Raw genomic sequence first — 17,544 nt, forward strand, 5'->3', positions numbered from 1 at the left:
GACCCTCAGAGCCAAACCTGAAGAATCTCAGAGAACCTCCAAGCAGCTCTGGACTAGAGCTGGAAAACCCAAAACCAAGGTCTGTTCATAATAGACGTGAGACGCTGAAGCAGCAAACGGACTCTGCTGATGAACTCCTCTCCAGAACCAACAGTGACTCTCCCAAAGCTAACCTCAAGAACCCTCAAGGTACAATCAGCAATCTTCTGGAAATCAAACCTCTGTTGGCAACGCTAACTGAACTGTCTCTCACACAGACTCCGGTGAACCAGTATCCACGCCCCGAACCTGAACCAGTACATTCTGTGTGCTTGTGCATAATAAACTTGTTAAACTTTCATCCCTGTGTCCGTCAGTGGTGTTCTGCATTCTTGGGTCGCTTTTAGTGAACCCATCATGACAGAACACTGCGGCCAAACTCAAGGCCCAGCAGATCACCTCACCTGTCGACTGGAGGAGCAGGATGCCCAAATTCAAGGACAAACCCAAACGCTCCGTGAGTTATACCGCCTGTATGACACTCATAACCACATGCTACAGAGCTATGCTAATTATCTGAACAGCGCTAATGCTGCACAACAACCTTTTCCGGGTCCAGTTCCGCCTCCGAGGTCACCAGCAGTGACGTCATCAGAGTTTCGTCCTAGTCTTCCAGAAAGATTTTCTGGTAACATGAAAGATTGCAAAGGATTTTTATTTCAATGTCGATTGATTTTTCAGAACTCCCCTGGCAGCTTTTCCACGGATCACAAAAAGATAACTTTTATTCTCTCTCAGTTAACAGGAAGAGCCTTGGAATGGGCTCAGGCAAGATTTGCCGCCGACGATAGCTTAAACTGCTATTACTCTGATTTCATCTCTGAATTTACCCAGGTATTCAACCAAGAAACAGACCAAACTATTGATTCCAGAGCTCTTTTTAATTTAAAACAGGGAAACTCTTCGGTGGCCGAATTCTCCATCAACTTCCGGGTTAAAGCGGCAGCTTCCGGATGGAACCAAAGCGCTCTTAAGGGAGCCTTTTTCATGGCATTAAATGAGCACATTAAAGATGAGCTCGCAACCCTCGACGAACCAGCTACCCTCGAAGATCTAATTCGTCTCTCCATTAGACAATAGACAGGACAATAGAATTCGTGCCAGAAACAGTTCAAAGAAGCAGGGGACACTTTCTTCTGCCTCACATAACATGACTGTTTGTTCTTCCTCTACAGAGCAGCTGCACATTCAGAGACCTAAGTCCCAGTCTCTACCGTTGCCTATTCAGGCCTCTCATTCGGGCGAAAGGGATGTTGAACCCATGCAGGTGGGACACACTAGGCTCACCCCAGAGGAGAGGCAAAGGCGTTTTCTAAGCAAACTTTGTATCTACTGTGGTGAGAGTGGACACTTCATCGCATCCTGCCCGGCTAAATCAAAAGCCTGGGCCCGCCAGAGGATCTGAGGAGTCTGGCGGGCCAAATTAACACTAAGAAATCTCCTCGACTGTTACTTCCTGCCATGTTGTTCTGTGCTAACCAGAGCCTCTCTTTTTCTGCATTCATCGACTCAGGCTGTGAACGGAATCTAATCGATTCTAACCTCGTCCAACAACTCCAAATAGAAACCATACCTCTGACTCAGCCTCTCTGTGTATCCGCTATTGACGGAAAGAGACTCCATCAAGTTACCCATCAAACTCAGCCCCTCGAGCTACTTCTGTCAGGTAACCACCAAGAGACTATAACATTTTTTGTTTTTCCTTCTGCATGTTCCCCGCTGGTGCTTGGTTTCGAATGGTTGGAGAGGCATAATCCTCACATAAATTGGACCGAACATCACCTGGAATCGTGGTCCATCTCATGCCATGAAACATGCCTTCGTTCAGCTGCCCCCTTGGTGGGGTCTCCTAGAGGTGGGGGGGAGATGGACTCTCCTGACCTTTCTTCAGTTCCTTCTGAGTACCATGACCTAGCCCCTGTCTTCAGTAAGGTCAGTGCGACGTCCCTACCTCCACACAGACCATACGATTGCGCCATTGAACTCTTACCTGGTGCTCCACTACCTAGCAGCAGGTTGTATAATATTTCCAAGCCCGAAAGAGAAACCATGGAGAAATACATCAACGAATCATTAGCTGCTGGAATAATCCGCCCATCTTCCTCTCCTTTGGGCGCCGGGTTCTTCTTCGTGGGGAAGAAGGATGGTTCCCTGAGACCTTGTATTGATTACCGAGGTTTGAACCAGATCACAGTTAAGAACAAATACCCACTTCCTCTCCTCGCCTCTGCGTTCGAACCCGTACAGGGAGCTACAGTGTTTTCTAAACTGGATTTAAGAAACGCTTATCATCTCCTTAGGATCCGTGAAGGCGATGAATGGAAAACTGCCTTCAAAACACCCTTGGGCCAATTCGAATATTTGGTAATGCCCTTTGGTCTAACTAATGCTCCAGCCTGCTTCCAGGCCCTCGTAAATGATGTTCTCAGAGACTTTCTAAATGTATTTGTTTTCGTGTACATTGACGACATACTCATTTACTCCAAGAACCTCGATGAACACAAGAAACATGTCCGCCTTGTTTTGCAGAGACTGCTGGAGAACAAGCTGTTCGTGAAAGCCGAGAAGTGCGAATTTCATCAACCTTCAGTCACCTTTTTGGGGTTTGTGCTCGAGGGCGGCCAGGTAAAACCATCTGAGGACAAGATTAAGGCAGTTTTAGACTGGCCAGTTCCAGAGAACCGCAAACAGCTACAAAGGTTTCTAGGTTTTGCTAACTTCTATCGTCGGTTCATCAGGAACTACAGCCAGACCGCCCTTCCATTAACTTCTCTGACCTCTGTCAAACGCATTTTTCAGTGGACTCCTGAGGCTCAAGCAGCGTTTGATAAATTAAAGTCCTTGTTTTCCAGAGCACCTGTGCTTATGCAACCTGACCCAGCGAAGCAGTTTATTCTTGAGGTGGATGCTTCAGATTCTGGTGTTGGAGCAGTCCTATCCCAGAGACTTGATTCAGATCAAAAGATACACCCTTGTGCATTCTTCTCCCGTAGACTTTCTTCCGCAGAGCAAAATTACGATGTGGGTGACCGAGAGCTTCTGGCCATTAAACTGGCGTTGGAGGAATGGAGACATTGGCTGGAGGGAGCTGAGCATCCGGTTCTAGTATGGACTGACCACAAGAACCTGGCTTACATCCAGTCAACCAAGCAAGCTAATCCTCGCCAATCCAGGTGGTCAATTTTCTTCTCTCGGTTTAATCTCATCATCTCCTACAGACCCGGATCCAAGAATGTCAAACCTGATTCTCTCTCTCGTCTCTACTCCGTCGATCATCCTGAGACGCCTGAACCTGTTCTTCCGGCTTCCTGCACAGTGGGGGTGGTCAACTGGGAAATAACTGACCTCATCAACTCAGCCCTGGCCACTGAACCCGATCCAGGTAACGGTCCCACTAACCGAACCTATGTTCCATCTTCCGTCAGGTCCCGTCTCATCCATTGGATGCATGCCGCCAAGTTCTCTGCTCATCCAGGAGTCAGCAGAACTGTAGCCCTTATCTCAAGACGCTTCTGGTGGCCCACTCTCCATAGGGACGTCAAGGAGTATGTGTTGGCTTGCCCTACATGTGCCCGTAACAAAGCCTCACACCAACCTCCTTCTGGCCTGCTTCAGCCGCTTCCTGTTCCCTCGCGTCCATGGTCCCATATCGCCATTGATTTCGTCACCGGCCTCCCCGTTTCTCGAGGTATGTCCACCATTTTCACCATTGTTGACCGTTTCTCGAAGGCCTGCCATCTCATTCCCCTTAGGAAACTCCCCACGGCCTTCCAGACAGCCCAGCTCCTCATTAAACATGTATTCCGTTTACACGGCATTCCTCAAGAGATCCTCTCGGACAGGGGTCCTCAGTTCATTTCCCAGGTCTGGAAGGCTTTCTGCTCAGCTCTCGGCTGCAAACCCTCTCTGACCTCTGGTTACCACCCCCAATCTAATGGTCAGACTGAGAGGATGAACCAGCAGTTGGAATCAACCCTTCGTTGCCTCACATCGAACAACCCCGTGGACTGGAGCCAATTTCTCCCTTGGATAGAATACGCACACAACTCCCTCAGATCTGCATCCACTGGACAATCCCCGTTTCAGGTTAGTCTCGGCTATCAACCTCCACTTTTCCCCGCAGACGAGAGAGAGATTTCGGTCCAGTCCGTAAACCAGCACATCCGCCGTTGCCAGAAAATCTGGAGGGAAACCATCGCCACCCTCAACCAGTCTTCTCAGTCAATCAAACGCTTTGCCGACTCCAGGAGACGCCCCCCCCCGACTACACTGTGGGCCAGGCCTTTCATCCCTGTGTCCGTCAGTGGTGTTCTGCATTCTTGGGTCGCTTTTAGTGAACCCATCATGACAGTAACCTTTTTACATCATAATGAAAAGCTGTGTGTTGTCTGCATCATTATGGTAATGTTACCCTGCAACCTCGGATGGCTGAGGGTAATGTGTACGATGATCTTCCCTCAACGTGTGGTGCTGTGGTATGAGAAAGACAAAACACAAAAAACGTTTCAATATTCCTCCATACTGCTCGTCCAATGTATTCCAAGTGTCCTGAGTGGGTAGCATCCAGAATTTACTCGAAACGAAGTCATTTAGAATGTTTTTAGAGCATAAACAGTAGTGTATAGGATTTCTTGAAAGCGCGTTCACGACGCTACGGAAACCGCGGCAGACCAACCCAGACGAAAGTGCGCATTCAGCTCAGCAAAGAACTCATGCTCTTCCTCAACACTGAAGTCCTCAGACATTTTTCTTTCGTTGTTTCTTTCTTTGCACAGGTAAACAGCACATTTCTTCTTCTACGCTTGCATTATTGGCAGAGCAGACGCTGAATGCGCACTTTCATCTGGTTTGGTCTGCCGGCTTCCGTAGCGTCATGAACGCGCATGTGCGCGCTTTCAGGAAATCCTATACACTACTGTTTATGCTCTAAAAACATTCTAAATGACTTCGTTTCGAGTAAATTCTGGATGCTACCCACTCAGGACACTTGGAATACATTGGACGAGCAGTATGGAGGAATATTAACACGTTTTTTGTGGACTTTTATGGACCTTTCTGCCTCGGGCGCCATAGACCTCCATTATTTGAATGTCAGCAGACAGCAAGAAGCCTCCCAGATCTCCAGATGCATTTGAGATATCAAAAAAGTACTCCAGGGTGTTGTTCAGCATGGGGGTGAGTAGAAAATGAAGGCTAATCATGTTTTGGGTGTACTATTCCTTTAAAGAAATGTCTCCTGACATTAACAATTTCTTGGGTGAGTCTCATTGTATGGAAGGGTACTGCTGATACACATATGGATATGGAATATAGGGAAATGGCAGTAGACCAGATGTCATTGTGAAGGGTTGGTTAGACAGCAATGGACTAACACCTGCACTCCAGCAGCTATATGATGGCTGGCCAAGGGTCTCGTATATTAGTCTTTCTGTTGGTCTCCCTCTTCTCTCTGATCTCCGTATATCACTTTCCACTCTTTTTTCATCCATCTCCATCTGATCCTGCTCTTTTTCACACATCTCAGATCTTTCTTCAGTTTCAGCAGCATCTCTTTTATTGACAGTTGCTTCTCTGTCAGAGGACAGAACTCCTCAGCCGTTGCACGCAGATTATTTTGATTTTCTTGGTTCTGTCTTGTCAAAAGTTCTTGTTCAGGATTTTGAGTTTGGTCTGTCTGTAGTTGTTGTGGGTTTACAAATCCATAACACGGGATTCTGCTCCGGAGGTCATGGTGGTATGTAAACTCTTCTTCTTCCTCATCCGAGTTATGTATTTCAGATTCATTCTCGCAGCTTTGAGTTTGCTGATTTTTCTGTTTTGTCTGTTTTCTCACAGGAAGTTCCTCTTCCAAAGGTAGGTCATTGACAGGCAGAAGCAGGTTTCTGTGAAGCACACGCATGGTTTTGTTCCCTCTCTCTGGCTGCACTTTATAGACAGGTCCATCCCCCACTCTTTCAATCTGTCTGCTCCCAGTATGAGCGGAGTTTACCTGGACCTCCCCTTTCTGAGAGGTTTTTAACCAAGACTCTATCGCCTGCCTGAAGAGTGACAACTCTGGCACGTCTGTCATATTGCTTTTTGCCTTTAGCTGAAGATTTTTGACTGTTGTTGGCAGCAATTTGGTACGCCATACGCATCCTTTCAGCCCACTTTTTAACAAAGGTTTGATGGTTGCAGTCTTCAGTCTCTCTCCTGGTGCTAAAGAGCAAATCAACTGGTAGGCGCGGAGCCCTGCCATACAATAGGAAGAAAGGCGAGTATCCTGTTGTTTCATGCCTCGTGCAATTATATGCATGTACGATTTGTGGCAGATGATCTTTCCATTCACTCTTTTTCTCCTCTTGTAATGTGCGCAAGATCTGAAGAAGGGTACGATTCAGTCGCTCCACTGGATTGCACTGCGGATGATAGGGAGTAGTGCGTGAGTGAGAAATTCCTGAGAGCTGTTGTAATCTTTGGAATAAGCCATTCTCAAACTCACGTCCCTGATCATGATGTAGTTTCTCTGGGTACCCAAACGGAGTAATAAAATCTTGAAATATCTTTTCAGCTGCTGTCTTTCCGGATTTGTTTCTGGTTGGGTACGCTTGTGCAAATCGGGTGAAATGGTCAGCGACAACCAGGATATACTCGTATCCTCCTTTGCTTGGTTCCAGATGCAAATAATCAATAGAGACCAACTCAAATGGTGCGCTAGTTGTGATGGATCCCATTGGTGCTCTCTGTTGGACATTGGGATGTTTTTGTTTAATACATTGGCATTTCTTGGTCACATAATCCTCAATGTCTTGTTGCATGTTAGGCCAGTAAAAGCGTTCTCGAGCAAGATGAATCAACTTATCAGGCCCGACATGGCCCATGTCGTCATGCAAGCTCTTTAACACTAGGGGTTTGAGTTTGTCAGGGAGAACTAGCTGTCTGTTTTGTACTGTTCTCTGGAAAAGTAGTCCGTTTTCCATGACTAACTTGTTCCACTCGTACAACAGTCTCCTTGTTTCTTTATCCATGCTTCTTTTATCCTTTTCATTTGGACTCCAATTTATTTGCTTCAATGACACCATCGGCGTCGCCAGACCCCATTTACTGGGGCATGTGCCCCAGTATAAATGAGCTGTGGCCCAGTATAAATCTCATGAATATTTGCAACAGTGATACATTTTTTTATTGCATCAATTTAGATAATTCCAACGGGAGGAGACGTATATTTCTCCTCAAATGCGTAGCAAGTGTGTTGTTAACTCCAAATTGAGGATGTATTAGCGCCCCCACGTCAGCGCATGTCACTGCATGAACTGCAGGTAAACTAACACGCTGCTCTCAACTGAGTTGGATAGGACACTGTGCGGCCGCGACGCATTTTTAGTTCTGGTAACGTTTCTTACCTGTTAATTTTATTATTTTTCCAGTGAAACCACATGATTTATAGGCTACTAACTGAAAATTACTGCATTGGTTTGTAGATGGATATCAGGAAATTCCTCACACGAAGCAGAGACAGGGAAGCAGTAAAACAAGATGAGAGAGAGGGAGGTAAGGTCCCGTGATGAATTAGTGATTTAAGCTAACTAGTTACATTAGGAACGTTATAAGCAATATGATAGATATTTACATAATTATACATTTATGTTTTTTAATGTTTGCTGTAGAGAATGAGAATGAAGGTGCTGGAGTAGGAAAGGGAGGAGGAGGCGAGACTGACAGGCAAGAGACAGGTGAAAGATAGGAGAGACAGGACCATGAAGGTGATGAGGAAGCAACAACCAGCGTTTATAAACAAGAAGGGGACATTAGTGACTTAGGGGGAAAGCATGATGGTCCTAAACAAGTGAAGTTGTCCCACTATCCCCAGCACAATTTTGGAGTAAAAAAAAACTTTCATTTAATTCAAAATGGTTTGAAAGCTTTTCCTGGTTAAAAAAGAAAGCCTTGTCATCAAGGATATGCAGTGTGTTTTCAACTTGCTTGATAACATCATGTTCCCAACACTAACACAGGTCATCCAGATCTCCCTCACAATCACAATCAACAACTGGAGTTGTGAAAGGTCATTCAGTGTGTTGAGAAGGCTCCACACTTGGCTGAGGTGCACAATGGGATAAGCCAGGCTCCATCATCTTGCTATTTTATAAGTTGAAAAGGAAGAACTTTCTAAGCTGAGTCACAGTCTAGTGATTGACAACTTTGCAAAAATGAAAAATAGGAGGTACACTTTAATGCTCAAAAAATAAAAGAAAAACTTAGTTCATGTTAAGTTAAACTTTCACCTGAACTAAAACTCCGAAACCTAGGGTTAGGTTAATGATTAATGATTACTTCAGAATGTGTATAAGGAAACTTTTTATTTTTAAGGTTGGTAATGTCTTATTTTTTATAGCTGCAATATTGAAAATGTTCATGTTTGTTAAAACAAATATGCTCTTACACTCATTAATATCTCAACTGGTAATTTTGGTAGGAATTTATCAGGGTGGGGCAGTGTGCTTGTCTGTAGTTGTGTATGGCAGGAGGGGCATATGCGGTAGGGGGCCAGTGCCCCAGTAAAGCTTTGTGCCTAGCAACGCCCCTGAATGACACAATCTCTTTAATTGCTGTATCTTCTTGTTGTGCTTCCCTGATGTTTTCAGGCATGATGGTCATGACACTGCCAAGTACGTTAGCATCATTTTCATCAGCAAGTTGTAATGCAGCAATCCAGGGAACATCATTGCTTTGTGTTGCTTTGTTGCCTTGCCACACTGCAGACACAACTTCAGGGGACTCTGTCTCAGTATGATCTTTCATGTACTGTTCAAGGCCTACTGGGTATCTGGACAACATATCTGCATCAGCATTCCTCTTCCCCGGTCTATACTTGATATCAAAGTGGAAATCGGCTAATTCCGCAACCCACCTATGACCTACAGCATTTAGCCTGGCAGAACTCAAAATATAGGTCAGGGGATTGTTATCTGTATAGACCGTTAGAGTTGGTGCGTAATACAGATAGTCTCGAAACTTATCACAAATGGCCCACTTGAGTGCTAGGAACTCAAGTTTACCTGAATGAAGGTGATAGTTACGTTCAGCAGGTGTTAAGGTTCTAGATCCGTAGCCAATAACACGCAGCTTGTTGTTTTGGGACTGATATAACACCGCTCCAAGTCCTTCATTTGATGCATCTGTATGCAAAACAAATGGACGATCAAAGTCGGGATAAGCTAAGATGGGCGGATTAATCAGCATCTCCACCAGCTTGGAAAGCACAGTCTTATGCTCAGTTGTCCATGTGACAGGTGTGCGAGAGGGAAGCTGACCTGTGTTTTCTTTCATTTTACACCCTCGACTCTTAGAAGTCTGGGGCTTGTTGTTCTTACTTGAGTCGGCTGAGCTTTGAAGGAGTTCAAACAGAGGTCTTGCAAGTCGTGAGAAATCCTGAATGAAGGATCAATAATAACTAAGGAAGCCCAGCAATGTCCGAACTTCTCCAACTGTGTGAGGCTTCTTCTCCTTCAGAGCTATTACAGCTTCCAAATCTTTTGGGTCGATCTGGACGCCTTCTCCTGAAACCATTCGTCCCAGATAACTAATTTGTCTCTTGAAAAGCTCACATTTGGCTGGTCGAAGTTTAATGCCATGTTGTCGCATTCTGCAGAAAACCTGTTTCAAATGGTCGACGTGTTCCTCAAATGTTTTTGAGTAACAGAGGACATCATCTAAATAGGGTACGCAGCACTCATCCCTGATACCCTCTAATACGCCTTCCATACATCTCTGAAATGCAGCTGGTGCGTTGGTCAGTCCGAAGGGGATTTTTATCCATTCGTAGAGACCCAAATGTGTGCTAAATGCTGTCAGATGTCTTGTCATAAACCCTTGGTGATATGCACTCCCTTGGTCCAAAATGGAGAACCATGAATTCCCTCCAAGACTCTCCAACAGATCTTGAACGCGTGGTAGAGGATGGCTATCAGGAGTGGTTTACAGTTGAGCTCTCGGAAATCAACACAAAGACGCAGGCTGCGGTCTTTCTTTTGCACGCAGACAACAGGTGAGGAGTATGCTGAAACTGACTTTCAAATCCACCCTCTATCCAAAAGGTTTGAGATATAATCCTTAACCTCTTTATACAATGGCCAAGGAATAGAGTTATAATTTTTTTGGACAGGAGTATTATCTGTTGTGGTAATCTGGAGCTGTAAACCAGGAATACATACAATGTCGCCTTCTTCAGATGCAAACACATCCAATTCTTCATACAACTTGTGGTGTACCATATCCTGTTCATGCTCAGGGAGATGATCCAGATTAACATTTGGATGCCATTTCTCTTGTTCATGAGCAGGTGTGTGGTTTCCCTTTTTAGTGGAGTCCCCATTATTTAGCAAGTTCACATGGGTGGCGCACAAGGGTGGATCATTCTGTCCACTAACGTGTTCATGAGGTGATAGAGAGATGTTTAAAGGTTTGGTTCCATCAATTTCCTCAAGGACTCCTAAAGCTGTCATTGGAGGTAAGAAAATGTCATGGTTGGTTGAATTCTGGACTGGAATTTTCACCATTTTTGAAGCTCCAACAGGTACGTCAACCAAAGCAGGAAATAATTCCAGCCCGTCTGGCAGGATACTCTGTATGCTGGTTCAAACAACCTTACTCCTCCTCCTGGAAGTGTTCTAATGCGACATTTCACTTCACAGATTTGCCCACTTTGAACATTAAGACTCTTCTTTCCAACTCTCACTGCTGAACTCCCTGATTCTTCCTGAGACGGCATAGTGCAAACCACAGAGACTAGAGTTTCAACACTATTTTTTTGAATTCTCAAAGCCTCTGACAGTAAGTCCACCAAGTTGCTTTTTTTTCTGGTCAGTGTTTCCCATTATGATTTCTTGTATCACATTAAAACCTAACAATGGGCTGCTTATACTCTCGTGACTTACAAGCAACGGAACATAGAGAGCCACAGAACCATATCTGATACTTTTGATTTCGAGTCGGACTTCTATCCATCCATCAAATGGCACCTCTGTTCCATTTGCTGCTGTGACTTTGAGAGGGTGTTCTGGTAGTAGGCTCTCAAGTGGCTGGATTGTTACATTTGGTAGAGCTTTCTGCACCCATGACTTCTCCACTATGCTCACTTGTGCCCCACTGTCCAATAGCATCTGCAACTCGGCCCCATTTAGTTGGCATGTCACAGTGCATCTACCACCAATCAGGTGGGCAACATGTTTCTTCTTAGTAGAGCTATTTTGTTTGATGAGCCTGGCAGACGATGGTGCGCCCTCTTGAGGATGCAGCTTTGGAGTGAGATGGGACCCTGCTTTCGCTCTGGTCACTGATGGTCCCGTCCCAGCGACCTCGCCCAGTTTCCCGACAGATTGTTCTTCATCAGACAGCCAATTGCTCTGTGTCCCTCTTTATCACACTTGAAACAGTGGCTACAGCTATCCTTTCCTTGGGAGACACATTGCTGACATCTTCGTTTAGCTTCTGACTTTGCTGGCTGGTTTTGGTGGGGAAAATGTGTGTGAATGTTTTCACTGCCTTAACCAACAATAGGTGTTAAAGCCTTTTCTAAACTTTTGGTCAGTGATGAAACCTGTGCTGTTAGCTCTTGTATGGCAGTACGATTAGCTTGGACTTCTGCCTGCATCTGAACTGCATTCTGACTTTTCTTGTCCATCTGCACTGTACTGACGCTAACTGCTTTTGGTTTGAGAGCCTGGCCTAGTCTATTCTGTCTCTCTGTGTCTTCACCTACTGACTTTGTTATCACTTCTAGGATAAAGTCATCAGTGACTTTCTCATCTGTAAGGTGGGGTTTGAGATCTTGTCGGACATATGAATATTTTTCATGTATGCCCTGATAGAGTGAATGTAGGAACACTCCCTGAACAAATTTCTTGTCATACTGGAAACCTGTACTTACTTTAGAAGCAAAAAGCACACGCTGTTTTAACCCCATCAGTCTATACATAAACTGTTGTGGACCTTCTTTATCATGTTGTCTTGCGTTGCTCAGTTCTTGAAATAATTCAGGACTGCTCTTATCTTTAAGGTGCGCTCTGAGAAAACGCTTCAGCTCAGTTACAGTCAGAGTATCTTTTGTGATCAGCATGTCTTTAAATGTACCCGGTTTAATTATTCTGAGAACTGTCCTAATAATCTCAGCCTCAGTGAAACCTTCACTCAATCCTTCATCAATTTGCTTACACAAACAGTTAAAACTCACATCTGAGTCAGAATCTAAAATCTGACCAGCATGAATCCGAAATTCTCTTCGTGGAAGTAATGCAGCAACATTTGTCAATTTTACTAACCCGGTTACCTGATCAGCAACAACTGGTGATGACACTGTCTTACTCAATGCTGATGCTGCTACAATCTGCTCAGTCTCGTTCACTGATACCACTTTCTCTACATCCACTGAATGATGCGGGTTCTCTGTTTCTTGTGCTGACAGTAGCTCATCAACGAGGTCACGAAACACCAGCAGGCGCGACATCCCTTGGACCTCCAAATTCCTCAATCGTTTACTTCTTAAAAAGTCAACAATGAAGTCATAGAGTTCTACTTCGGACGATTCCTCCCCTGGCGCGTCTTCTCCCACCTCATCTTGGCACGATACTGCCAGTTAGTGAAGCAGCTCTCTTCTGGCATCATCAATCAGTTGGTGAAGCAGCTGCTGGATCTCCCACTGAAGCTCATGTAGCGTCGTCATCTCTGGATACCTGATGTCTTGCCCTTAGAGCATCAGTTCATGTAACATAAGGTCAGGATCCCAAGGTTCTTTTTTTTTTTTTAGATAGCACCAAGCCAGCAGGAGGTGCCATCCCGGACGAGCCCCCAAATTTGTTACCCTGCAACCTCGGATGGCTGAGGGTAATGTGTATGATGACCTTCCCTCAACATGTGGTGCTGTGATATGAGAAAGACGAAACACACATGTTGAGCTTCTTTACCTTCAACCGGAAGAATTATTCTTCTTGTGTGTTCAGTCTTCTTCATGCCGCCAACGTGTCAGCGCCCCCTAGCAGCCGCGGCCAGAACTACATGGACTAAATGAATAACACCATATAATCTAATAAAATGAGAAATCAAAGACACAAAACGAAAAAAATAATGTTGGGGTGCCTGTTTTCCAACTTCTTTGTTTTATCCACTAAAAACTGGCTTTTCACCCCTCTACAGTAACTTACGTTATTTATGAAGATCTGAGTTATTGGGAGCATGTAGATATTGAATAAAAATGGCCCTAAAAAGAACTAATGTGGAACAGCACATGTTCCATCTTTCTCATGCTCAACGGTTACCTGTGGAGTATCACAGGGATCAGTGCTAGGACCAATTCTCTTTACTATATATGCTCCCAATTGGTAGAATTATTTGACAGCATGGGATTAATTTCTGCTGTTATGCTGATTATACTTAGCTATATCTGTCTATAAATCCAGATGAAGCTAACCCATTACATAGATCAAAGGCCTGTGTTGAAGACATAAAAACCTGGATGGCTCTTTACTTTCTACGGAAGTTATAGTCTTTGGTCATTTGGATGGGATTAAACTGATTTCAGATAATAAAGTAAAAACTCTTGGTGTTATTTTTTATCAGGACCTGTCATTTAAATTTCAAATCAAAGAGCTTTCTAGATTTTCCTTCTTTCATCTGAGGAATATTGTAAAAAATAGACATATCCCATCCAGGGGTGATGCTGAGAAACTAGTCCATGCATTTGTTACTTCAGGGCTGGACTATTGTAATTCTTTACTATCAGGAAGTCCATAAAATGTAGTTAAAGCCTTCAGCTGATCCTTCAGCTGCAGCCAGAGTTCTGATGAAAATTAAAAATAGAGATCATATCTCTCCTATCCTATCTTCTCCTTGTTGGCTTCCTGTTATATCAAGAATAGAATTCAAAATCCTCCTTCTAACATATAAAGCCTTAAATGGCCAAGCTCCATCTTATATCAGAGATCTGATTGTTCCTTATGTTCCTAAAAGAGCACTTTGCTCTCAATCTGCCGGTTTTCTAGTGGTTCCTATAATTTCTAAAAATAGAATGGGAGGCAGATCTTTTAGTTATCAGGCTCCTCTCCTGTGGAACCAACTACCAGTTTTAGTCCGTGAGGCAGACACCCTGTCTACTTCTAAGGCTAGGCTTAAAACTTTCTTTTTTGATAAAGCTTATAGTTAGAGGGATTCAGGTCATCCTGAGCTATCTCTATAGTTATGCTGCTATAGGCTTAGACTGCTGAAGGCCATAGGGACCCCTATTTCATCATTCTGCTTCATTCTATCTCTATGCTCCCAGTCTGCAGAATCTGTTCTTCATCTGGCCTGTTCCTGTTTGGCTGTGACTCCATCCTGGAGAAAAATATCAATCGTGTTGCTGCCATCAATACCTTTGTTTATAGATGTCCGAGATTTGCCTGTTTTTCAGTGTAGTCCTGTTTCTCTGACTGTGACTGGCTGGATGTGCTCTCTTCATCCTATGACATGGAATTTGGCTCAGAGCTCGTCTGCCTGGCTATGTTTCCTGGACGGGGCCGCCTTTTACAGCTGCTTTTTGTACTATATCTGCTTCTGTCTCCTTAAACCCCAGTCGTCCTCGGCAGATGGCCGCTCACACTGAGCCTGGTTCTGCTGGAGGTTTCTTTCTGATAAAATGGAATTCTTCTTCTCCACTACAAGCATGCTTAGTGTGAGGGATTGCATTTAAGTCAATTAATCGATGCAATCAACTGGCTTTACTTAGATAGAAAACTTTGAATCAATTTGACTGTATGATCTGGTGAACTATCAAGTGCCTTGAGGTGACGTGTTGTGAATTGGCGCTATAGAAATAAACTGAATTGAATTTAATGTAATTTTTGTGGTCTCATAAAAAATTCCCTGTCCTTCAAGAAGTCTTGAAACCAGCCCAGTGCAATACCTTCCATGCATTTTCCATAAAATTTACTAAAAAAAGCAGTGTTGAATTGTACTATTGTCCAATAATACCAGCTCTGCATTTCTTTTAAAGAGTTATTTTAATTCTCCATCAGAACCAACAGACAGGGGAAAAAATGTATTGTAACAAGATGAAGTTATTTGACAAGTAACATATTAATTTAGTTTGGTTATTCAATTTCACTTAATAGTTACAACTTAATGTGAATATCAGACTTTGTAAATACATCAGTTGTATAAATAAGGTTGCATTAGACTGTATGTACTTCTTTTCGGCCCCCTAGTGTTTTAGCAGATCTAAGCAAAATCTTGGTTTATAAACATCAAAACTTTCTTTTGTCACACTTTAAATAAGGCTAAAAATCTTCAGGGTTTATTAAAAAGAGAGCAGCCAGAGGAAACTAATGCTTCTCCAGGAAGTTCCTTCTTTATTCTAATTTCTTTTTCCACTCATATCTACACCATCAAAAAGATCGAAATTCTTTTTTTTTAACAATATAGATGCATCAGAAAACCTATAAAAAGAAATCAAAAGCAATTTTGAACCCATGAAAAAATCCTCCAGCATGAAGCATCAAAATGAGTGGACTTTCTTCACCATCTTTTTTTGGTCCAAATAACCTTTAACTGAGACTCACTTTGTAAAAATATGGTTTTCATATACTATTTTGATCCTTTTGAACAAAATGCTTCTTAAAGAGTAATAAAATAATTGGTTATTTGTCTGGTCTGGGTCTACAAAGATTCCTTTTCTTTGCTACTATAGGTTAATGTTGTGTAAATACAATACATTTGTGTCACTGGTTTACATTCAGAACTAGAGTTTTACAAGCATTTCTTATTTTAGACATCTTCAGGCCATACATCAGTGGGTTAAAAAGAGGCTGTGCAGTTAGGAAGTAAAGCGAGAGGAAAATACGCAGAAAATTTGGCAGGAAGCTCATGTTGAATCTGCTCTGAGAGATCTCAAAGCTACCAGCGAAGGAAAAGTTCAAGATGGAGGCCAGGTGAGGTGTACAGGTGTTCAAGGCTTTCTGACGGGTTTGTTTGGATCCAGAGAAACACACAACAAGGATCTTGATGTAGGTGTATAGAATCAGAAGCAACGAGACCAAGATAGTACTGAATGTAGCAGTGAGTCCAAAAATGTTCGTGATGGCCCTTTCCGTACAGGCCAGTTTAACCACAGAATGAACATCACAGTACACTTTGTTTATCTGGTTCCCACACAGCTTCACCAGTAGCAGAGGCATAATGTAGGAGACAATAATAAGTGGATACAACCAGGCTACAGCAATCAGTACGGCAATCTTTTTGGGTGTCATTTTGTTGTTGTACTGCAGAGGGTAACAGATAGCGAGGTAACGGTCATACGAGACAACTGCTAAGTTTAAAAATTCAACTGCCCCGTAAGAATGGACCATAAAAACCTGAAGGAAGCAGAGCGGAGCAGAAATAATGTGGACATTTGAGAGGATCTGAACCAGCAAGAAGGGAAACAAGCCTGAGCTGCCATACAGTTCATTGACAAACAGGCTGCAGAGAAACATGTACATGGGTTCATGTAAGCTCCTGTTTGAACAGATCACAACAATGAGCAGGACGTTAGAGAAGACTATGAAGGCATACAAAATCAAGATGACAGTGAAATACAAATAGGTCAAACCCCAGGAGTTGATATAAGCAGTGAAAGAAAAAAAAAAAACCTGTGAAGAGTTAGTCATGCCGTTTCACATTCTCAACAGTCAGACATAAAGAAAGATTATGATTTTAGTTAAAGCTTTTCACCCAAAAGTAAAACATTTAATTTAACCACAGCCTCCAATCTACTGGCTGAACACATTGTAATAATACTGAGAGCATTTTCCCTCATACATTAATTATCAGGCTGAAGGTTTCAGCAAACAGTAAATTAGAAAATGAGGCAACATCTCCTGATAAAGCTCACAGCCCACTGAAGATTAAATAATGTACAGAGAAAAAAAACAAAAACAGGTTCCTTCCTATGCTCTGTATGGAAACATTGATTACCCCCTCCCTCCAAAACTGAGCTGAGTCACTTCTCTGTGTTTTTTTTATTATGTTTGTGTGAATCCTACAGCTGTAATGGGACATCATTAGTGGATTATCTGTGAAGTAATGCCTGCTAAGGAGGGTCAGGCACTAAAACGTAACAAAATAAAAATGATTATTAAAAAAAATATTAGTCAAAATTATATTAAATGAAGATTATATTAAAATATTAAAGGTGCATAGGCAGTTTTTATGACATTTTAATATCTCTATCCCAGCAACTCATTTCGGTTGTAAAGAAGATTTTTCTGAGAGATGGAAAAACCTGTCAATAAATATTCATTAAATATTGAATTATTCTTAGATTTTCTTTTTATTACAGTTGTCAAACTCACTCAAAGCCTTTGCTCGGAAGTTTTTGCTCATTGACAGTGATGATACGTTTCTGAGGATGTGTGCTTGGGGTAAATAAGGATTTACTATAGTTAAGCAATAAAAGGGAAGATAAGCTTTTGTAAAGATTCTATTTCACAAAGGATTAGACTGGGATAGCAAAGAGTA

The 17,544-nt window shown here is 43.0% G+C and overlaps 1 protein-coding gene across 1 annotated transcript; it reads right to left on the reverse strand.

The window, feature by feature from the left end:
- Nucleotides 1-15,202: 15,202 nt before the first annotated feature.
- Nucleotides 15,203-16,998, reverse strand: LOC119798207 (olfactory receptor 142-like). The gene has a single exon (XM_038307555.1). The coding sequence runs from the start codon at nt 16,692-16,694 to the stop codon at nt 15,768-15,770; it is 927 nt and encodes a 308-aa protein (XP_038163483.1). The 5' UTR covers nt 16,695-16,998; the 3' UTR covers nt 15,203-15,767.
- Between the last annotated feature and the right edge of the window lie 546 nt (nt 16,999-17,544).

Source organism: Cyprinodon tularosa, unplaced genomic scaffold (genome assembly GCF_016077235.1).
Source record: "Cyprinodon tularosa strain WSP-4 unplaced genomic scaffold, ASM1607723v1 ctg614, whole genome shotgun sequence".
Classification (NCBI taxonomy): domain Eukaryota; kingdom Metazoa; phylum Chordata; class Actinopteri; order Cyprinodontiformes; family Cyprinodontidae; genus Cyprinodon; species Cyprinodon tularosa.